The 23,723-nt window shown below is 33.8% G+C and overlaps 2 protein-coding genes and 1 non-coding gene across 3 annotated transcripts; 2 read left to right on the plus strand and 1 right to left on the minus strand.

Moving 5' to 3' along the window:
- Positions 1–1,206: 1,206 nt before the first annotated feature.
- stl (ADAMTS metallopeptidase stall) lies at positions 1,207–19,009 on the plus strand. The gene is made up of 19 exons (XM_081972925.1): positions 1,207–1,433; positions 5,670–5,869; positions 11,305–11,371; positions 12,913–13,157; positions 13,213–13,578; positions 13,639–13,900; positions 14,400–14,505; positions 14,557–14,691; positions 14,778–14,884; positions 15,484–15,626; positions 15,678–15,901; positions 15,956–16,137; positions 16,191–16,298; positions 16,529–16,660; positions 16,714–16,859; positions 16,918–17,029; positions 17,145–17,302; positions 18,617–18,779; positions 18,833–19,009. The coding sequence occupies exons 2-19, from the start codon at positions 5,804–5,806 to the stop codon at positions 18,961–18,963; spliced, it is 2,853 nt and encodes a 950-aa protein (XP_081829051.1). The 5' UTR covers positions 1,207–1,433; positions 5,670–5,803; the 3' UTR covers positions 18,964–19,009.
- Positions 8,924–9,030, plus strand: LOC145725730 (U6 spliceosomal RNA). The gene has a single exon (XR_014177381.1). It is a non-coding gene; the product is annotated as a U6 spliceosomal RNA (small nuclear RNA).
- On the minus strand, positions 18,779–23,191 carry LOC145724573 (uncharacterized). The gene is made up of 10 exons (XM_081972927.1): positions 22,883–23,191; positions 22,459–22,638; positions 22,233–22,398; positions 20,500–20,657; positions 20,337–20,441; positions 20,143–20,289; positions 19,913–20,090; positions 19,645–19,859; positions 19,427–19,589; positions 18,779–19,231 (listed from the first exon to the last, which is right to left on the minus strand). Exons 1-10 carry the CDS (start codon positions 23,062–23,064, stop codon positions 19,097–19,099), a joined length of 1,629 nt encoding a protein of 542 aa, XP_081829053.1. The 5' UTR covers positions 23,065–23,191; the 3' UTR covers positions 18,779–19,096.
- Between the last annotated feature and the right edge of the window lie 532 nt (positions 23,192–23,723).

A 23,723-nucleotide genomic window follows, 5' to 3' on the forward strand; every position in this document is an offset into this window, starting at 1 on the left:
TGTGGAGAAAATTACTTTGGGCCATCTTTAGGAATTACTGATTTTGAAACATTGTCTCATAATTATAACACAAAAACAAACATTTTCCTCGGAAGTAGCTTTTAATTAAAGTGGGTGAGACGTCATTAACAAGAAATACGTCAAAGGATAAAAATAAAAAATAAATATCATTAGAGCCAAGTGCAAGCCGTCCATCTGTTATCCTTGTCAATACTCCCTTGAACTTGTTCGAGAATGCAATTATAGCTAAGCATATTGACGCAACTTGACCAAATCAATATTTTGTTATCTGGGTTGGTCGTGATGGATAAAAATGTTTCAAACTGAAGACCATTACAAATAACGTGGAATGATATGGAACGGTCATCTAAAAATAGAGCTGAAAAAAGTTGGTCATTTCCAAACATTGCGACAACCTAAAAACCTGTTTTAGAGCAATTAATGTTTGATGAAGTTGTGACACGAATCTATTACAGTTATATTCAAACGATAACCATCAAAAACCATTAAGGGAATTGAGTTTTTACTGGGGTTCTGTCTATACAATTTTGGATTTGGGCTCTAAAAACCGTTTTGATTATTAATTAGGTATTCAAGGAGGAAATAAGTAGGTTAGAGGAACATTATTTTGATTAAAAATGTCTGAAATAAATGGGTCAATAGTGTATACAAGTGGGTTTTTTGTCAAAAAATTCAAATTGTCTACAATCCAAAAATTAGACCTTAATTTGATTTTTTATAAAGTAAAAACACACTAACGCAATCTTAACATCCCTTAAGATGCCAAGTTAATGAATTTTGTTTTAGTTGAATAAATAACCTTCAACAGACAGTTTTTTGACTCTGCAAGTGGTTTCTAAGACTTTACCAAACACACTCAAAGTCCCTGATGTAAAACTATTGCTAGGTGAAGTTAATTAACTAAATTTTCAACTGTTTAACCCAACATTTGGATTAACCAGGAAATGACAAGAACCAACAATTATCGCTGTTAGTAACTAGTATCAATTACACGTTTTTTGCACCATTTACCCCGATATCAAAACTAGTTCCTTCACTTTTTTCCACTAATGTCAAGTACAACTTGGGCGTGTCTATCTAGATGTTAGGGAAGGCAAGGACGAGGTTTTTTTCTGCGCTGGCAGACAATTCAGCAGTGATTGTTTATTAGAAAAAAAATTGTAATTCAGACAAAGTGTATTAATGGTCTGATGAATGTGGACGGCGGTAATAGTACCACTGATGGTAGTACCTTTTGCGAAGAGCTCTCGATCTATCTAAATAGACTAGTCGACGACTGACGGTACCCCGGGCACGTGCACCTCGCTGAAGAAGTACCATCGAATTCGGCACCTGTTGTGTTTTTTATATCGCGCCGGTAGTTTTTTTGATTTAATTTTCTTTTTGAACTGCCATTGGAATAGTGCGTTAAGGTAGGAATTATGATACACAAAAAGGTTTATATTAAAATTAATATACAATGTGTCCAGGATAAGGAGGACTACTATGGAGATCTTGAAAACGGTTAGAGAGACAGATTTCGTTGGGAGAAAAAATGCGTTGAAATAATTTTTGGTTATTGAGATATTTTGAAAAAAGCGATTTTTTTATTTTGTTTTAATTTTTTTGTGACGTTAATATTGGACCTAGACTAAAACTAATGACACTTCTTCACAACAATTTTTAAAGCTATTTAAAATGGTATTATCAGTTTTTTATTCCGACGTTTTGTCTTTGCGAAACGACGTTCACTTTTTTCAAAATATCTCAAAAACCGAACCAAATTTGTTTTCTAAACGTCATTTTATTTATGCCATTATTACGCAACTTTTTTCTCATTTAACGAAATCTGTTTCTCTAATAGTTTTCAAGAGCTCCACACTGGCTCTTCGTATTCTGGACACACTGTATACAGGGTCCGCCAGGAGTTTTACCTCTATTCACTTAAACGAAAGGAAATTTTTAATGAGACAGAAAATACTAAATACTAGATATTTATTGCTCAACATAGCAGACAGTGTAAACTTGAAAAAAGTGACGTAAAACTATTTTTAATCAATATTTATTAAACACTCTGTATAATAAAAGAAAAAACTAATAAACTAACTCCCGCAGGACTTATCCTGGATACAGCGTGTCTAATAAAAAAATGCCCTGCATGGGGTTTTTTAGAAATTACTTAAATCAAAAAGTGAGTTTTTGTCTTGCACACACTGTATACACTCTTTTTATAGTAAAAATGACTATGTGATGATTTTCAATTATCAAATTTATGTCTAAAGGCAGGCGACTCTTTTAACGTCAAAAATCAAAGGTCATATGACCGTTTTTTAGTGACTGATACATTGAATCACGCGACTGTTTTTAAAATGTCATCCTTAACGTCACGTGACTTTTTTTAAGGTGAAAATGATCACGTGACAATTTTCAGTCAGCAAATTTATTTTTAAAGTTTTAATGACTCTTTTTTAACGTCAAAACGGAATTCTAAAGGTCATGTGACGTGTTTTAAACGTCAAAATATTATTTGAAGAGTCACGTGTTTTTTAGTTTAAATTGATATTTTTAAAGTCATGTAACTCTTTTTACAGTGAAAATGGTCACGTGACGATTTTCAATCAAATTTTTTCAAAGGTTCTAGTGACTCTTTTTTAACGTCAAAATAAAATCCTAAAAAAGGTCATGTTTTAAATGGAGAAATCTTATTAAAGAGACCGTTTTTTAGTTTTAAATGAATTACGTCACTCATGTTAAGGTTAAAATTATCATCCTTAACGTTACCTGACAGTTTTTAAGTTTAGACTGATATTTTTACAGTCACGTGACTCTTTTAATATTACACATACCGTCTATAGCATCTGACGGTGAATAAGTCACATCACATTCAAATCATATCCATCTGCTTTTTACTACTACAATCATTATTAGGAGCAACTTTTTTTTTACACTTTACTCGTTATAATAACCACTTAGAAGCGTGAAATTTTACTCTTCCGACCATATAGTAATAATTCCAGGTAACGGATTGCACACTTGGTAAACAAAGGTCGTCCAATTATTTTTATGTATACCTATATTGTCAATTCTTTTAAAATTTCGCCTGCCAAATCCGAAACAATGACTTATTTTAAGCTTGACTTCACGTCTCGATAAATTTGTCTGTCAGCAGGATGCATCAATCTAACCGTAATAGTGTATCCCACAAAAATTTGGCTAGAAGTCAAGGGTGAATATAAGTTAGTGCCAAAACAGGATGTGCGTATAGTTTATAGCTTAGACTAACCTAAAAGTTGTTATCAGACTACATCGGAATCTCCTTTATTTTTTGAAACAATAGTTTCCTTGCAAAACTTGTCAAAAACCTTCAAATTGAGCGGAGGTCAGTGGTATTGTTAACAAATATTCCTTCTGTCTAAATATGAAATGAATATGCATGAAGATAATTGGCCATTTTCAAACATTTTTGCGATAAATTAGCATAAATAGTTTGAACCAGAGCTGGACTCGCTTTGCAAACAATTCACTTTATCCCTCTCCGTTCAAAATAAATTAATCATACAAACGTATCGTTTTCCCATTAGTTAATTAAATTTATCTTTTAATCGCCAGGTCATGACTGCAACTGCACTTTTTTTTTGAATGAGCTATGGTTAGGTAATTAATTGTCAGATGAATTTTGATAAACACTGTGGATTTAACGAGCCTAGAATTAATTAACAAAAAACGTTAATTACGAAGGTCGTAAAAATGGTTTGTTAACCCAAAACTTGGATGTTCAATATAATGTTATGAACTTAATTAGTAGTTGTTTAAAACGTTTCAAAAGGCTTGTTAGAATTCTATTGGTTTTTTGAAAATTTTTACTGATAAGCTCAATAAAATAATTTTTTCTAATTTTGGCATATAAAGTGACACTTTTCAAAACTGAAACGTAACTTACGTAACTAGTTACGAAAAGTATCACTTTATGTAACTAGTTATGAAAAGTTCATTTCATCACTCCCTGTTTTTATGCATTTCCGTAGAAACATATGGGCGACATCCATCATAACATGTCGTTGTCACAGTTTATACAAGGTGCTATGAAAGTGAATATTTGTGTTAAATCACTTTAAAAGACGGTTTTCACAGCTTTTTGGTCGAAATTAGAAAAAATTATGTATGCAACACGTTTCGAAAATGTCTTATTGTGTAACTCATTCAAATTGTAGGACCTCGCTGCGCTCGCCCTACAAACATTCATTCGTTACACAAAATCGAACTTTTCGTAACTGGTTACATAAATAGCTATTTTTTAAATTTTTTGAGAGATTTTTTAATCGCTTAAAACATCATCAGTGCACTTAAGGTGGATTTTTCACATCGGAACAAACAAAACCATTCGTGTTATAAATACAATATTGAATTTCTCAGAAAAACGCTTTTCCTACGGTAATAAATTTATTTGGAAAACTATACAGAACATCAAAGTAAAGTGCTTTGACTGACTATATCACAAACTTCAAAAAATTGCTCCAAACTGTAAAACTACAGGTTTCTGAATTATTTATTGATAGGAGAACTTTTTTTGTTGGTTGTACAGAGTGAGCCAAATTGGACGCATTTAAAATGGAAAGTGCTCTTATTAACAGAGATAGGCGAAAACTAATGCAGGTGTCTGAAGCTCAAATTTGACAGAAAACTTATTGGCGAAAACCGAAAATATCTGTCACGTTTGACAGATTTTTTAAGAGAGAGAATATTTTTCTTTTTAACTATTTTCTTGTGCGTATCTCAAAAACCGTGTCTAATATAAAAAAACTATTTACACTACTGCATACTTGCTGTAGAAATGTATTTTTAGAAATAAAAAATAATGTACCTGGAAGTTTTGAAGAAAAGTACAAATTCTGAGAAGCACCCTTTATCTGTCAAACGGTGACAGATATTAAACAACGGTTTCTGTCATTAATTTTTGTATCAAATTTCAGTTTCAGACACCGACATCAGTATTTTGCCTAATAAGAGCACTTTCCATTTAAATACGTCCAATTTGGCCCACCCTGTACAGTGACATTTTGGTCTTTAACTCTGCAACTCAACTGTTAAAGCTGTAGTAACATTTAGTCACGTGACTGTAGAGCCCAATACGAAACGTTTACCAGGTTGGAGAAAACTTTCTAAGTGACATGTGTCAGTCTCTCAGAACGAATGTGACGTCAGTCGACAACTGATGACGACAATTATCAGAAACTGTAATAATATTTTGTGACAACTGTCAAACTACGTCGACATTGACAACCGGTGTAAACTAAACATTTTGCTGATGCAAGCACATAAATAAAAAAATCATAAAGAAAACTAAGTTTTTTAAACAAAGTGACTTTCTACATTTTAAGAGAATATTGGCAAAAGCCCAATTAGTCTACAATAAAGTTACGGAGATTAACATTTTTAAAAATAGTTTTTCTTAAGAGTTAAGAAAGTGAAACAAAAAGCTGATTTTTTTTTCATCCTTGATCTAACAAAATAATAAAGAAATTTTCTGTCAGCCCTTGTTAGGTAAATAACCAGTAAACCAGTTGTCGTTACTAACAACGGGCTCTAAAGCAAACCATTTGTGTGTAATCTTCCTCTTTCCGCCCTCTTTACGTAAGTAACTTTTTTAACATATTACATTTTTCTTGTAGGGTAATCAATTTGGTTGGACTGAAAGCCAGACGTAAACACCATACATATGTTCTTATCATGTAAATTAATATGGACCGTAACGGAAACAGGACAAACAGTGGTGTAAATGATGTAAATCGTCGCTTTATTGAAAATGCCGGGACTGATTGGGCGGTATTTGATCGCCGCCTATTTTGTCATGGTCACCACCACCAAACTGGTAAGTTTTTAGGAATTTTTCAATGAAATTAATTTTACCAGCAAGTAGATCACTTTACCCATCTCGTAAACGGTTTTAATAGTGGTAATTAAACAGAACGTGTCGCGTAGAAAGCGGGTTAAATATTTTTCCGTCGGAATAAACATTTGCAGACGATATTTACGAGGATCCTGTTTCCTTACGACCTTATACGCCCGTAACGTTACATTGTGCACACCGTTTTAGGTAAAAACCACTAACTATTGAAAAACCATTTAAAACGCTACTATTTTACTAACCTACTGATCGGATTAAGGTGGAATTTTTATATGTATTTTTACCTTACGTGGTAAATAATGCAATATGTCTAGTGAAAATTAGATTGTACCACTTTTTGGGTATCTATCAATTGCAAAATGTACGCAACTAATTAAACCGGAACTGACTTTAACGGACTAATCATTAAGTTGGGTAAATTTTACCTTCTAGGGTAACTAGGAGAATTATTTAAGATTTTTGATAACTGGCGATTCACATAGTATAATATTCAATAAACTTTTTATGACGCAAATATCCCGTGGGAATAAATTGTTTTTTAAAAACTTGATATGTTTGAGACCAGTTAAATTGTTCAATAACCATTAATAACAAACGAACGAGGCGTATCTGGATCGCACTATATTAAATTGCAATACACAGTTGTTTTTTTTAATGTTTATTATTTTATGATAACGAGTAATAATTATTAGAAAGCCGATTTGGGCAATATCGAGCGTGAAGCGTGTGACGAATCGTAAATCGCATTTTTTTTCAAATGAGAGCAATACCGCAATTTCACTTAATTTCGCTTTCCTGGTTTTCGATGATCAATGCAAGCACATTCGAATTTTTTGGTGGTTATTGATTATGTAAATATCCGGTAGCAACCGAAATGTGGTTTTAAGATCATTGTCAAATATTTGAGGTCTTATGGTAATAAGTTCACACAGGACAGTATTTGCGTAAATCACATCACTGTTTTGTAGTTTGTGATTGGTCTATGCAAATTCACATTTTTTTGATATTTTTTCTAACATACAACGAGTATTTTTTTTCTATTAAAAATGTATGTCCATCTGGTTTGGATACCCTGTAGAAAAGCTTTAATCAGTCAAGAAGATTATTATTAGTTCATGTCTTTTTACGCTAAATAATAATATTTATTACATCTTAGTACCTCAGTAGATTGAGTAGAATAACGTTTGCCTGTTTGACCACACTATACAACAATAAATATCTTCTCAATATAAATCAAAATATATTCTATCTCAATAGAATCTTATTTATACTTGGCTTGCAGCTACTTGTAATTAATTAAGCTAATCACTTTCACATTTAATTTACCATCAACTAAACAAGTAACTTTGTATTTATTTACTTTTGTGAAATCCTATTGGATTAGCCAACTTCTTAGATGCTTTAATATAAATCATTAATTGATCTTCACAGCATTATTGTATTTTTTTGCAATTTTCAGTCTTTTCGTGTAACTAACTTCCGTTACCTAACGCGACACAGTAACTACGGTTTTTAAGGTAATCATCAAAGAAAGTGGTTACATAATTATTACGATTAGAGGTAATTAAAGCGTAAGCGGTAATTATTCTAAAACCGTTCTTCGCATAGCGCGAAATTGTTGACCGTTTCGTCTGGGTGCCCTACACAACCTAAATGGAGCAACATTATCACAACCACAGATCAAGACTCTCTATTGTTTGTAATTTTTTTTTACATAATTTAAAATTGTACTAATACAGTTTTAGGAACTTATGTTGATTGGGTGAAGGTTTTTTGGACAATGTTCCTGGTAGAATGTACACAAAATGCTGGTGAAGTGGTAAAATAATTACAACGGTAACTGACAAGGACCAACCCATGACCATTAGGTGGACAATGCAGTCACAAGGCCATTACTAAGGAGGCGCCATTATTTATCGACTTTTGCTGATGCAGATTCCTTGCATTCCACCTTCATCATTGAATTTCAAATCGTTCTGTGCTCCGATTTATCCACTTTCACTATGAGAAAAAAAACGAATTATTTTTCTATTCACTAAACGTACATTGTGAATATAGTGATGTAGGTTTGGTAATTTTAGTGCAATTTGTATCATACTTTAAAGCTTTTTCTGCCTATAGGTTTGCTAATTACGACCAGCGTTTTATAGTTTAAAAAGCATTTTAACACGGAATTTCAATTGAAAAGTTATGTTTTAAAAGTTTTTAAGGACTACAAATTGTAGTTTTTAGTTAAAAAAGCTTTAGCGCTAGACATTAATCAATTTCAGGTCTGAAAACAGTTTAAAGTCTGGAAACTAGGCTTTCAGTGATATTTCTTCAATGAAATTTCAAAAGAAAAGTTATGTTTTTAAGGTTTTCAAGCGCTACAAACGAAAGTGTTAAACTAAAAAAAGTGTTTCAAGGCCTAAAAATAACCAGTTTCAAGTCAAAAAACAGTTTAAAATCCTAAAACTAGTAAAAACATCAAATCAGCCATTTCAGCCTTGGATTTCAATTGAAAAGTATTGTTTTTAACGTTTTCAAACAATGAAAATTGTAGTATTAACTAAAGAAAAGACTTAAGAGCGTAAGAATAACCAGACCTGAGCTTGAAAAAACTTTACAATCCTAAAATTAGACATTCAGTGTTATTTCTCCAAAAAGTTGTGTTTTTAAGGAATTCGGACACTGAAACTTGTAGTTTTAACGAAAAAAAAGGCTTTAGAACTTAAAATAAACCAGCTTTAGGTCTGAAAACAGTTTAAAATCCTAAAACTACACTTTTAGTAGTTATTTTTAAAGAATTTACAAACTATAGCCATTTTGGAATAAAATTTCAAATAGTCCGTATTTTGTTTGGTTATAACTTTGGGTAACGGTTTATCGAGCCCTAAAAATATGGCGTAAAGTCGTTTAGTCTTCCTGCTACAGAGTTATACCGGTAGAGGGCGCCACTCTCGTAATTCATCCTTAACATCATGCCGTCATGCGACGACACTCTATAAGTTCATATTAGGGTTCAAAATTCTACCCAGTGTACTCGCTTCGGCGGTACATATACTAAAATTGGAACGATACAGAGAAGATTAGCATGGCCCCTGCGCAAGGATGACACGCAAAATCGTGAAGCGTTCCACATTTTTTTGATATTTTTTTCTGACTCTATTATTAAAAATTCAATGTATAATATAGGTATATACCACCAATATTAAAACCACCATTTATTAAAAATATTTTCTGTCATTTCTGATTTCCAAATGCAAAGTATGTAGTTTCAAAAATTCATTTAAGAAAAATGTGTTCTGGAAATTGGTATTTATGTTTTAAATCTCCATAAATATCTCAAAAACTGTATATCTTTCTTATGTCGACATATCAAGCTTACAATTAGCATAACTTACAGGATTGTGACACAATAGATTGTAGTTTGCTATCTGATACAATATTCTAAAAAAAAACAACTCCCCGTTCTTTTTCGTAGTATTCGAAACTAAGGCAATCTCGGGAACATTTTAAGGAAAAAATCCAACTTGGGCAAGCAGAAAATTGCTTCAGCAGACCGGTTTAGGACAATGAAAGTTTAATGGAGTGTACTTTTGTGTCCTGCAGGAAACGGTCCAGAGCAATGCATATTCTATGCTTTTCAATTTTAGCCCGAATATTTGCTAAGCAAATCCTAAATCCGTGTTTAACAAAAATAAGATTAAATCTTAATAAATGATCAAATTCTCGAGATGAAAATCTTCATTGTGTTTATTTTTAACCATAGTCTCACATAAAACCAAAAAACAGTAATTTGTCACTTTCAAAATCAATTTGAGTTCAGAATTTTGTTAAGTCTAGATATGCTGGTGACTATTTTCTTCATCAATTTCTTAACTCTCCTAACATATCTTTAAATTCTTGACAGTTTCTCCAAAAATGAAGGAATTTTTCTTCTCTATACTTGATAAACGGAAATATATAACTAACTGGAGGCAGAGTTGCACTAATCCAGCCACGAAGCACACGATTATGACATTATCCATTTTGAAACTAAGGCTTATTGTAAACTGATAATCATAGATTCCGATTACTTAATGGTAAAGGCGCATCCTAACTTATCTACTTTAATACGTTATTTCCATGTAACCAGAGGTTTGACCTTTCAGAACATTAGCCATTTACCCGTTTACTCTGCTTGGACTATAATAATGAAACGGTTGATGAAAAAAATTTTTAATTACACAAAAATTAAACTGTATAAATGAATGGCTGATTTAATCTGTATTACTGTACGGAAATTTAAAATAAAATAGAATGACTTTTCAACCACAAAAAAATTGAATTGTCATAGTGTAAAGGTGCTTAAAATGCAACTTGTACTTACCTGACATTTCAGTTTTATTTAGAAAATGTTATTTTATTATACCGAACTGAAAATTGTTGTATGGAAAAATAATTGTGTGTGTGTTTGACATCCGCTAAGCCAAAAAATTAAAAGGGAGACCATTCAACTCACATTTAAATTTCCCGTGAGGTTAACAAATTATTAAAATGTTTATTTATCATCATCTGATCTCCCCGCATGTAGTTATTATAGGTCACAAACCACGCATTTGATTTAATTCCCCTGGTTTCCGATTGGTTCTGATACAGGACAGTACTTTTGATCTTCCAAAGCCGTTTTATTGACAATTTTTTTAAAACAACAACATGGACACATTTGGAAGATTTTCTCTCTCATTTTACTAACGTTAATTAACTTGATTCTTATGGGTATAAACAATAATAACAAAAGCTAATAAAATACTATCCTGTGTTAATCGTGTTAGTTCCCCTGGCGAGAAGAAGCGGATATACAGTGTGTTTGACCCGTCCTCTCGCACGCTGACTGCTCACAAATAATGTTCACCTGTGCCAAAATCGCTAATTACCAAGGTCGTCGCCCATTGTTGTTTCAACACTTTAATCGTATTATTATTATTTGGGAAAAAGTCGATGGATGATCGATAATTCATCGGATTTCGAACCCGTGAAGTACCGTTACACTCAACCGTACAAATTCCCATACATTGCAAAAACAATGCACCTTTTGTTTTTCGAATTAATTGATGCATTTCTACCAATTTTTGATGAGTGTACTTTCATTTATTGTACCAAACACAATTAAACTTACTTTCCAATGCAAAACATTAATATCTTAATTAAAATCTTGCATGATATGATATGGTGGTTCTAGCTGTAATTGGATAGGGTCAAGGCTGAAAGTAATTGAAGATTTAAAACAAAAAAACCGGTAGTTAAAATAATCTTCTGTCAGGTTCAAGACGAAGATTGCCGGCTGTCAAATATGCACTGTTGACTCTTCAAATGAGTTTCTTTGTAAAGAATAGGAAACCGTTTTAAAATAATCGCGTGTTTCTGTTTAATTTCAGATTAGAGACGAAGACCTCAAGCACGTTTTAACGGAGACGGAGTGGAAACGATTACTGGAAAATGATGGTAAGTTACTTTTTGTATAATTTTCAGACAGAAGAATGTTTGATCTTGAAACATGAAGAAATTATTAAAATAGAAATGTCAAAATAAAGCTAATACAGAGTAATTCTAATTTCTAATTCGACTCCCGCATTGCAAGAGAAAGAGAAAGATTTTCAAATAAACTTTACCCACTTTTATTATACTATTTTTATTTTTAGATTAAATGGAAATGAGAGCAAATCAATGTGTAGTTTCCAAGAAAAAGATCATTATTTGGAAAACTTTAAATTTCTCTTAAAGTTTGCGCGATGATGAGGGTCGAATTTGAACAACCCTGTATATGTATAAAAAAATCATGAAAAATTATTAGTTAATTAGTGTGTCCAAACATCAGATGATGCGTGCTACCGCAAAAAACTAATCAACTAACAATCGAGCAGCTGAAATAAGTTTATTGGCACCACTAATCGATCACACTGACCCAAATAAATAATCAAACGAGTTCATGACAAGAACAACATTATTAAATTATGAATAAATAGTATCTATTATAAGGCAAAACTAAATGAAATTACCTATCATTAAAAGAAAGTCATAAATGAATAATCAGAGTCGACACAAACAGTTCATCATCTCTGATGCATAATATCGTACGTGATCAATAAACGTTTAGTTTTCACGGTCCAAACCTAGTTTATTGTATGCAAATAAAGGGAAATGAATGAAAACGACTCTCTTTCTCCGATGTACACAATAGTAAATTGGCGAACGATGACTGGGAGAAGAAGCGAAAAACAAGAAAGTTTATTGTCTGCAAGTTGCAGTTTAAATGGAAATTACGTCTGTTAGCAGAATAACATTATGTTGCTTGTCTAACACAATAATGATAGGTTAATCATACCTTCTAATGGTTGCTAATAATCATTATACAGGGTGTCCTAGTGGAGTTATATCTTTACCATGTATGTATTGTATTCACACCAGGAAATTGTTTTTTTTTTAGCTCATACAACACGATTACCAGCAAATTGAAATTCATACAGTATTTAATTGAAGCACTTTTACCTCAACGTACAAAAGTGTGGCAATTAACACGGAAGAGTCGGATTTCTTACATAAGCAAAACGGGCGCGCTTTGCCCCATCTAAACTAAGCCAGTACATTCAAAAAGCATTTAGTTTGTCCAATGAATTGGCAAATCCGAAGTAGGCAATCTTGGCGAAATCCGTACGACCGATTTCCCAAAAACAAACGGATCGTACGCCATTGTTCGAAACGGTTTCCTTCCCACGATTATTCTCCTTTTCGGAATTCCAATCGGAATGGTTTTATCTTAATGTACTACCGGCTTGTTTTGCTTGATTACGGAAAATCAGTTTCTTATGCTAATTTGATTACCTTTATGACGGTTATTGACACAAAGATTTGCTAGAGAAGGAAGGCTTAGCAAATCCATTTCTGATTCAACAGTAAATCCAGTTTGACCTGTAATAAAACGTTTCTTGTCATAGCCAATAGCAACCAAGCATCTGCTTATAGTCTGATAATATTTGCTTTTTCAGATCAGAACTTTACGATAACCTATCTCCAACGGAATCCACTACAAAATCATACACTTCAAATCGAAGCGCCAACTTTCGGAAAAACCTTCACCCTGGACTTGACCCCTTCTCCTAAGCTGACCTCCAAGGACTTTGTGGTTCTGGAGACCTACGCCAACGGGTCTGTTCCTGTTCAATACCAAAACGAAGATCTGCACTGCTACTTTAGGGGAAATGGCAGCGCTCTTAGTACGTGTCAAGGAGTGGTACGTTCAGAACTTAAATAAAAAACAAAAGTTGTTGATTTTTGGGGGGTTGAAGAATGGGGTTGTCCACTCTGACGCCAACCATTATTACACAATCCGGCCGCTGCCCACTAGATTCCATGATGCCACCAGTATTCCACATGTATTGTCAAAGAAACCCCATGTAGTTTTTAAGGATGCTAACGTAAGGTTTAGGTCGGTCGAAGATTGTCAAGCAAAGGTAGAAGAAATCAAGGATTCAAAGAGCAAAATGCCTAAGAAAGTTACTAGAAGCAAAAGAGAGGTGTTCCCCGTTGGTTCTACTGTATTTGTCGAAACTGCAGTTTTTGTTGACAGGGACTTGTTTGAACTCATGAAGGCCAATTTTCCTGTGGACACTGAAAGAGAAATTATCCGATTTGTCCTAGCCATGATAAACGCCGTAAGATTGTCTGAAAACTTCATAAAGCTCAAAACTGAGATCAAATTTATACAAAAACAGGTGCAATTGTTGTATCACGATCCTTCTCTGGGTCGTCCAGTAAACTTTGTGCTCAAACGTTTGGAGATCATGAAAGACGAAGTGGCAGGACTGATCAGGCCTCCAGACATTGATCGATTCCTGTCCAATTTTTGCAACTGGCAAAGAACCAAAAATCCTGTGGGCGATAGAGAACCGTTGCATTGGGACCACGCTCTCATTTTAACCGGTTTGGATTTGTACGTTCGAGGCAAACATGGAAAGATCTCCAATCAAGTAGTCGGTAAGCAAAATTTGTTAGTAGTGTATCCACATCGTAAATGTTCCTCTTGTTGCCGACGGGTCTCAATCAAAAAAAGAAGCAAAATTAGCCACCCTTTCAACCCCCGGAGTTTCCCCTGCAGGTCGGGAAATAGGGAAACTGGGGGAAACTCGCCGATAATTGAATACGCTGCACACGTTGGTGCTGAAAGCCGAGTTTTCAATATGAGCGGCGGTTTCCTAGTGGTAAAATGTAAAAGTTTTGTCTGGAACATAATTCTGAAAAGAGGAGCTTGTTATTAAAATCCTGGTTTCAAATAGATTAAATAACTTTAACAAAAAGAAAGGTTACCAGCAGTAAATACTCAGCTAAAACAACTAAGTTAATAAGATGCACTTCAGACAGCTCCTAAAATTGTAACAGTTTTTATCTAAAATGTTCTAGCAGGTCAAATCGAATTCATCCTAGGCTATCCTTATTGTTCTCTAAACAACATACCGTATACCGTATTTTTCTTTAGGTTTAGCTCCGGTTGCTGGAATGTGTACAGCTACGAGTAGCTGTACAGTCAACGAGGGGCGCCACTTTGAAAGCGTATACGTTGTGGCTCACGAAATAGGTCATAAGTAAGTGTTTCGCTAAAAACCTGTATTTTGCATTAAAGTCCTGAATAACAGTCTAGGGATGCGGCACGACGGTCCTTTAGCAGATAACGACTGTGATCCCAGCAGTTACATTATGTCACCCACTTTGGGTAGTGGAAAAATTACGTGGTCTGCATGCAGTAAAAGATATTTACAAAAGTTCCTAGAGTAAGTATACGTTTGAGGATCTGTGATTTAATTTTATGGGATCCATGAAAACAAAACGTGAAAAACTAATTTGAATTTCATTTCAGTACTCCCCAATCCAGGTGTCTTCTTGACCACGGGAGCTCAGCAGGTCAATTGGACCATGGAGCTGAAGGAGCACTACCTGGAGAACGTTTTAACGCTGACCAGCAATGTAAGTGTCCACTTTTAGTAGTTTTCACTTATTTTTTAATTTCACACGTATTTAGATACTCTCTGAAAGTATTTTCTTCCACGTGGGCAGTAATTATTACTGTAATTTATATTACAGTGGTAATTAGTGGTGTACTATCACAATTATGGGAGGAGCATTTTTTCACTTAAAAGATAAAAATAAATATTGTTGTCGGTATTAATGTGCGTCATTCAGGCTACAAATTTTTTTTATTTCAACCATAAATCAAGCTGTTTTTGAAATATTAGTTATAAGCTTATCAGATCTATTAGTCTGAATTTAGTAGGTTTTGGCCACATATTATTTCTTGTAACAAAATTCAGCGCCAGCAGTTTAGCCTTAGAATTTCTGGGTCATGACATCTTGGTGATGGAGTTAGATATTGGTAAAATCTGTTAAAAGGCAGAACAACAGCTATTTAACGTTAAAACTATGAAAGTATAGACAAATACAAACAGAAATTAAGACATTAGTTTTTAATATCTTCTCAGAAAAAAACAGAAGTAACCAAATTGGCTAAAACACTAGATAAATGGTCATTACAAAAAAACTTAGACATTAAATGATTGTTTTTTAAGGTATGTTAAAATACGGCAGAGAAAGCAAACATTCTACCCAGCAGCCTTTAGACGATGTCTGCAGAGACTTGCACTGTGAAAGGGAAAGATATACTTGGACCTCCCATCCTGCTTTAGAAGGCACGTATTGTGGAAACAACATGGTACGATCATGACATTACTGGACTTAACTATGTTAATAATAATTATTACAGTGGTGTCGAGGCGGGCGTTGCGTACCAAAAGATCCACCCAACACTAAACAACAATACAACGGCAACCTCAAACAAGTTCCTCGCGAAAATAACCGAATCGATGGAGGTTGGAGTGACTGGAGGCAAGGTGAATGCGCTTCAGGTTGCCTGTTTGGAGAAGAAGGTAGATTAAGAACTGGCAGCGCTGGAATAATGGTGTCAGAACGAGTGTGCAATAACCCTAGGTACGTTCTTTGCAAATCTCAATCAGTAAAAACCGCTTATTTAAAACAATACAGACCACAAGGAAATGGTCAAAACTGCGAGGGACCACAGAAGAAATATCAAACTTGCAACGCGCAACAGTGTTTGAACGTGCCCAGATTAACAATCAAGGAGTATGCAGAGCAAATATGCAGTCGTGCTAAAGAAGTTGATAAAGATCTGACTGGATCTGGAATGCAGAAAATTAGTTCTGATCGTAAGTAGTTAGAGACTGAGTGAGATCATCTAAGTGTAAAGCGAACTTTTTAGCTGAGGAAGCCTGCGTAGTTTGGTGCCAGAAACGAATTGGAGGCACTAAAAGCAGAGGATGGACGTTTCCAGATGGCACAGCTTGTCAGACCAGAAGAAATAAATATGGTACGTATGATTGTCCCGTTAAAAGGTGAAGAAAATAATATGTTACATTCTTGGAAAATATGTTTTAACTGAAACCTCTTCTTTTTTTCAAAGAAATTTTTATTACAATTTCAGATTGTTCAACAATGTATGCGTGAAGAAAAATCAAATCCACTTAGTAGTCTTCAGTTATTTCTAAGACATTAAATTTTCATTAACTTTAACATTATTTGTTTATTCGATTTATCTAGGTAGAGCAAGTTACTGTATTAGCGGCCGTTGCGAAGATTTTGTCTGTGATCCCTACGATGAAGCTGTTTTTACCCAAATGCCTGGATTGTGTCCAGTTGACAAAGAGAGTAACGAAATTACATGGAGAACCGGTACATCTACCACCACCTTTTAGTCTTAATTAATAATCTTGGTTCGAATTTAGGACTGAGGAGACGAGAAGGAGCAATACGCTGGAAAAGCGCAAGCGGCTGTCATTACAACTGTATCTCGCCAGGTTCAGGGATTAGACTGGTGATGAATAAGAAACTTGGAAAAAGCAGCATTCAACTGTGTCAACCCGAGCAATATGTAATTTTTCTTAACTTATAAGTCACTCCAAAACAGAGTGAAATGGAGGGTTTTTCAGGGTTGTGGCAAGGTGAAAACTCCGTTTCAGCACGCCTCCATGATTTGCTCGAAATACAAAGATAGAGTGCGACGACTATCTGGTTTAGGAATGCAAATATCACCTTCATTAGGTACGTTTCTTTAAGTGTTTCCAGCTAATTTTAGCCTGAAAAATCCAAAAATTTCGAAGTTTTCCAATATACATACCTAAGTTAAGTGTTGATCATCATCATTCGAATTTCGTAGAGGATCCAGACAGACCATGTCGTGTAGCATGCCAAGATGAAAACCTTTCGCATCGCTTTTACCTCGTGAATGGTGAAGACGGTTGGTTTCCCTTCGGGACTGATTGTTCTAGAGGATCGACTGAAAAAAAGGCTTTCTGTATTAGCGGCAAATGTTTAGTAAGTTTACACACTTACCTAAACTCAGTATTGTTCACTTCTGATTAACCAAGAGTTCATATATGAATCAAAATTTGTGTCGATAATTCATCATTTGATAGCCCATCAAAAAATAAGTGAACATGCATTATGTCACTTCCCTGAAAAACGTTTCTTAAGGAAGATACTGTACTCCATATTTCTGTTAAATTTCTTCTGAATGGTCTTTATTTTTCAGCTCTATTTTCTACGCTCACTGGATATTATTTTCAGGTTAAAAACAGCCTTAAAGCACTAAAAATAGTCTAGATTTTTAAGAAATGCTCGAATTTTTAGCACTGAGATGTCTAGAAATCAATTTAATAGTGTCTGTGTCTGTGTGTAGAATTTTAAGTCTGCTATGTCATAAACTTGGTGAAGATGGTCTTGAAACTCGATTTTCCAAGCCTTTTAAAGCGCTAAAACAGTCCAGAATTCTAAGAAAATCAAAAGCAAAGTAAAAAGAACTTGAAAAGTTAGCTTTCAAGCCGATTTTTATAAACCTAATGTCAATATCCTGTATTTAAGACTAAATTATTAAAAATTGCCTTAAAATAATGAAAACTTATTTCAAATGCAAATTTTAAGCTTCTGATGTCACTTTTCATTAGTTCAAGGTTACTTTTTGGTGTACAAGTCAATTTTCAAGGTTTAAATGTGTGAATTTGTAGTCAAAACTTCTAGAAAAAGTAGCCGTTCATGTCTACAAGTCAATTTTCAATACTAAAGTCTTTAAATTTTTCTGAAAACAATGAAAACTGGTTACAAAGATAATTTTTAAGCCTCTGAAGTAAATTTTTACTGTTTCAAAGTCAATTTAGTAGTTTCTAAGTCAATTTTCAGGACTTAAGTCTTTCAATTTGTCCGGAAACTATGAAAATTGGCTACAAAAACATTTTTAAAGCTTCTTAAGTCAATTTTTCGTTTCCAACACAATTTTTTAGTTGGGTTGGGTTGGTTCGGAATTTTATAAAAAATATCTTCTTTTTCAACTTGAACAAGAAAATGTTGACAAACATCATTAACATGACATAATGAGTATTAATTTCATAAGTGTTTGTTCCAAATTTGTACCAACGGTCTGACAGTTATGACAAAAAAACGATTTTTTAAACTGAAATTTGAAAGACTGTATTTCCCTTAGGAAGCACATATTTCAAGAAAATGACATAATGCATGTCAACTCATTTTTTGATGGGCTATCGAATGGTGAATTATTGACGTTTAGAAACTGGACCACCCTATTTAATTATTAAACCTTATTGTTAAAATGATTAACAAACTATCCTTTTCTAGGGTTTTGGTTTAGATGATACTCCATTATCAGAAAGTGAATTCACCTTGCCTTTACTATCAAGAAACAAAAGGTCACTCGAAAAAAACGGCACCAAAGTTTACGTAAAACTTAAACCGGAAGAATTGGACGCCATTGTGGATAGATTTAATAAAACTCTGTCAGGTAAGAAATCCTGCATTTTATTAATCTATAGTTTAAAAAATTATTGAATTTAGGTGTGGTTGATCAGTCAATGAAATACTTTGATATCGATTACAACAATCCAGTTCACATACATAAAGAATCAATCATTAAACCTAGGGACCATTTTGATGCGTCGGAAAGAGACTTGATGAACTGTACTTAAAATTAAGTTATTCTGTAGAAAAGTTGTATAAATAAGTGCAATACAATCCAAAGTTTTTTTTATTAATAAATGTTCTTTTTATAAAAATAATTATATTTATTTAACTTAAATAGATAGATATAATGTAATGGTTTTAAAAGTAGTGCTTGTTCCTGTTGTTAAAGTCATTCTCTGCTTGTTTGATAATTTCTTTCACTTTGGAGGGATGGGTGAGGAAGTTCATCCACAGTAGCCTTGAGTACTTGTCAAACTTCTTTGAAGTTGAGGCCTGATAAGATAATTTGTCCAAAATGATTTGTAAAATTGACCATTTTAATTAACAAAATTGAAACCAAACTACACCACCCACCATTAATGTAACTAAACCCTGAACAGATGGTTTAGCTGATGTTAGAACAATAATTACAAGGTTTGTTTTATTAAAGGCTCAGTTTTCATATTAAATCATAAATTAGTCACTCACCATAGTCTTCATTCTTTGCGTCAAATTCCGTACAATCTCGCTTGTTTTTTCCAATTCTTCATCTTTTGAATAGCAATTAGCCCGTACTTCATTTGGTATTAAAGCAATCTTATTCGTGGGTCCAGACGTTAGAAACTGTGTCAGAACAGTGATATTCTCATCGCTAGAAAATATTTGAAACACACTCTAGAAATAAGGTGAAAAAAATATCAACTCACAGTTGTGGACATTTTTTCTCAAAACTGAAACACATCACTTCGTTTTGCATTAGTTGTAGCTGTCTCTCGAGTTGCCGTATAGCCTTGGCTACAGATGACAATGTACAGTTGTCTACATTTAGAATTTTACCTAAAGTTGCGACAAATTTATATTTTTCCATCTCCGGTTTTGCCAAATTCAAGTCGCGTTGTTCAATCCCTCTTTTCATTTGCTCCTACAATTTTTTGGTTAAAATCTATATTATTTGTTTTAATGCGGACAACATACTGTGCGAGTACGACAGCTGAGCAAGTTTTTTTCAACATAAGTTTTCAGGTTTTGGTAAAAGTTTGATAAGTTTTCCATCTTTTGTGTCTGTGCCAATTGAATACAAAGGGTTAAGGCATAATAAGACAAGATTTCAGTGAGTAAATCTAATGAGTTTTGTTTCCTTGTAAGCTTCAAACTAAAATAAATATGTTATCGTCAATACTTACTGCTAGAAAACTGGCACTTACTGATGAGCCTTAAGTTCACGCTTACTGTACTGATGTAACGTGCTTTCCAAGCATTGTTCAGTAGCCACTTTAGCAATTTTATCTAATCTTTGACATATTTTTCTTTCAAGGAAATCGGAGGAAAGTTGAAGTTTTCCACAACTTAAACTAATCAAAAAGTTTGCAAAAAATAGTATTAAAACCTCACTAACTACCTCAATGACTCATTTACTGGTAATGTTGACAAATAATCCAACTTATGCTTCAGCAGCTCAATTTCCATTTCCTTTTTCAAATACTCTTGACAACTACGAAAAACCCTGCAATAAATATTAATCAGAAAACCTGTGAAGAAACTGTCTGTTTGCAACTTCCAACCTGCCCTTGTACATTTTCAAGATTTCAGATGAATAATCTTCTGGAGGATTTAATGTGGTCTCATCAAGTGTTGAGAAAGAAGGTGAATTTAAGTTGAACACATAATCAAAGTGTAATAATTCATCATCAACAACACCAACTAAATAATCATCTCTATCCTGAAATAGCCACTCTTAATACAAGAGTCATGTAATAAAATAGTTGCCTTGGTTGTTTATACATTTAAATTACACACTTCAAACGTAGCTGTAAAACTATTTGTTTTTGTCATGTGCCTTTTACAATTATCTTAAACCTTCCCATAACTGTTTTAAATTGCCAGAGGTTTTTAGGACCATTTTGAAAGTTTCATGGACCTCTAAAAAGTATTGAAAACTCTTTAAAAAGTGTCAGAGAATCCACAAGTGTTTTAAACCTTTCAAGAATTGATTTAAACTGCCAGAGCTCTCTAGGACCATTTTACATGTACAAGAGACCTCCAAATGCTACTGAGAACATTCTAAAAAGTTCTAAAGGTCTCTATAAGTATTTTAAACCTTCCTAGAATTGTTTTAAACTTCCAGAGGCCTCTAGGACCATTTTGAATGTACCAGAGACCTCTAAATGCTATTAAGAACCCTCTAAAAAGTGCCGGAGGTCTCTACAAGTGTTTTAAACCTTCCTAGAATTGTTTTAGAGGCTTCTAGGACCATTTTGAATGTACCAGAGCCCTGTAAATGCTATTAAGAACCCTCTAAAAAGTGCCAGGGATCCCTACAAGTGTTTTAAACCTTCCTAAAATTGTTTTAAACTGCCAGAGGCCTCTAGGACCATTTTGAATGTACCAGAGACCTCTAAATGCTATTAGGAACCCTCTAAAAAGTGCCAGAGGTCTCTACAAGTATTCTAAACCTTTCTAGAATTGTTTTAAACTGCCTGAGGCCTCTAGGACCATTTTGAATGTACCACAGACCTTTAAATGCTATTAAGAACCCTCTAAAAAGTGCCAGAGTGTCTTAAATCTTCCCATAACTGTTTTAAATTGCCAGAGGCCTCTAGGACCATTTTGAATGTACCAGAGACCTCTAAATGCTATTAGGAACCCTCTAAAAAGTGCCAGAGGTCTCTACAAGTATTCTAAACCTTTCTAGAATTGTTTTAAACTGCCTGAGGCCTCTAGGACCATTTTGAATGTACCACAGACCTTTAAATGCTATTAAGAACCCTCTAAAAAGTGCCAGAGTGTCTTAAATCTTCCCATAACTGTTTTAAATTGCCAGAGGCCTCTAGGACCATTTTGAATGTACCAGAGACCTCTAAATGCTATTAGGAACCCTCTAAAAAGTGCCAGAGGTCTCTACAAGTATTCTAAACCTTTCTAGAATTGTTTTAAACTGCCTGAGGCCTCTAGGACCATTTTGAATGTACCACAGACCTTTAAATGCTATTAAGAACCCTCTAAAAAGTGCCAGAGTGCCTTAAATCTTCCCATAACTGTTTTAAATTGCCAGAGGCTTCTAGGACCATTTTGCAAGTTCTATACACCTCTAAATGCTATTGTTTAATAGAATTGTTTAATTGTTGGTATATAAACATTGATTCATATACTATATAATTTATTGTAGCCCCTGCCAAACATCAATAATCAACCCATATCACATTTAATGACCATTGCTGGTGATTGTGAAGCACTGAACAGACTATAGTAACTTCATTGAAAGGTATAAACAACCTGCATTTTTGTAAGTACATACATGTTTAAAAAAAAACGATTGATTTAAACTGATTTTCTGATGAACTTCATCAAGCTCTTTAGCTAAGTTTTCACATTCTGATTGCCTAGTTTCACATTCAGCTTTTTGTTGAATTTCAGTTTTAGTATTGAAAGTGTAGTCCAATGCATGTTGATGGTTTACTGACCTATGTTATGAAAATGTTATTATTTGATTATGTTTTGGAAATAAATTAAAAAGCACTTACTTCAACAGTTCTAACATTTCACTGTAAAATTGTTCTTCATTTTCCAGTGTGGCAATATCATTTTTAAGAAGCAGCATTGTATCTTGGTTGGGTTGGAAAGCTTCTGAATAAATGGGACTAAGCTTAGCGAGTTCTTCATTGCACTTTTGTAAGTCAAGAGGTTGGTCAATTTTTTGGAATCTAAACAAACAGTTTATAACCCATCATACTTACTACTATTTGACTAATTTGACTGAACTATTCAAATGTGTTTACAATTTAACTTAATTTACAGATAAATCTAAGCTGAAATGGGTGAGCCCTGTCTGAAGTATTTTAAGAAAAAAATAGTAATAGAATAGGTGTTTGTCACAAGATTTTCCTATATATTTCTAAGTAACATTTATACTTTAAGTACAAAAGATATGCTAATTTTGCAACTTACTCATAACGGTGGACGGGTGATAAATAATTGGATTCCGTTAAATAAGGCTCACACAACCAACTTAACAGCTTCTGTCTGGTTGTACCAGTTGCATCAAACCAAGATCTAACTACATTGGGCTTCGTTTTCTCCAATTTGACGTCAAAATTGGCAAAAAGGCACAGGAGGTCGTCTCCACTCATTCCGCATTGGTGTTATTAGGTATATATTATTCGTTCCAAATTACCGAAAAAAATTAAAACTACAAACAAATGTGTATTTTCCCTAAAATTCAAATCAAACAACACCTAACCTAAGTTTAAGTGGCTTGGCTTGTCAAGAAATAACTGTCACCAAAAATTAAAAGACTTGCGCTAGTGTTGCAGTCTTTATCTACGTTTATATGATAGAAAGAGAAAGAATGTAAATAGGGTACCGGCTCCATTGAACTGATCCTGTATTATGGTACAGTGTTGCCGGTTGCCGGTTGCCGGTTTTTGCAATATGCATTTTAAGTTTTGATTTTGTTTTGAAGGTATTGAATTGAATGTGATGATATATGAAGAACTAATTCTTTTTTGCCACAAATGTTTGCAGTGACGTTATTTTAACAGACGATGAATTAAATTGCAGCACTTTACCAGGATTTGACCGGTAAATTACCAGTAAATTACAAATACTGTGTTTCTGGCAGTTCAAATTTTGACACTGCTTTTCTCCCTGACTGTACTAAATTTTGTAATGTTTTGGTGATTGGATAGGAAATTTAATAAGGATTCGAAAAATGTGCTTAAAACAGGTATTTTCTCACTCTAACGCTGGAACTCACCGTCGTATTGTAAGCCAATTAAGTTAAGTATGG

The sequence above is a fragment of the Ips typographus genome, linkage group LG2 (assembly GCF_016097725.1).
Source record: "Ips typographus isolate SLU linkage group LG2, UJ_Ityp_2.0, whole genome shotgun sequence".
Classification (NCBI taxonomy): domain Eukaryota; kingdom Metazoa; phylum Arthropoda; class Insecta; order Coleoptera; family Curculionidae; genus Ips; species Ips typographus.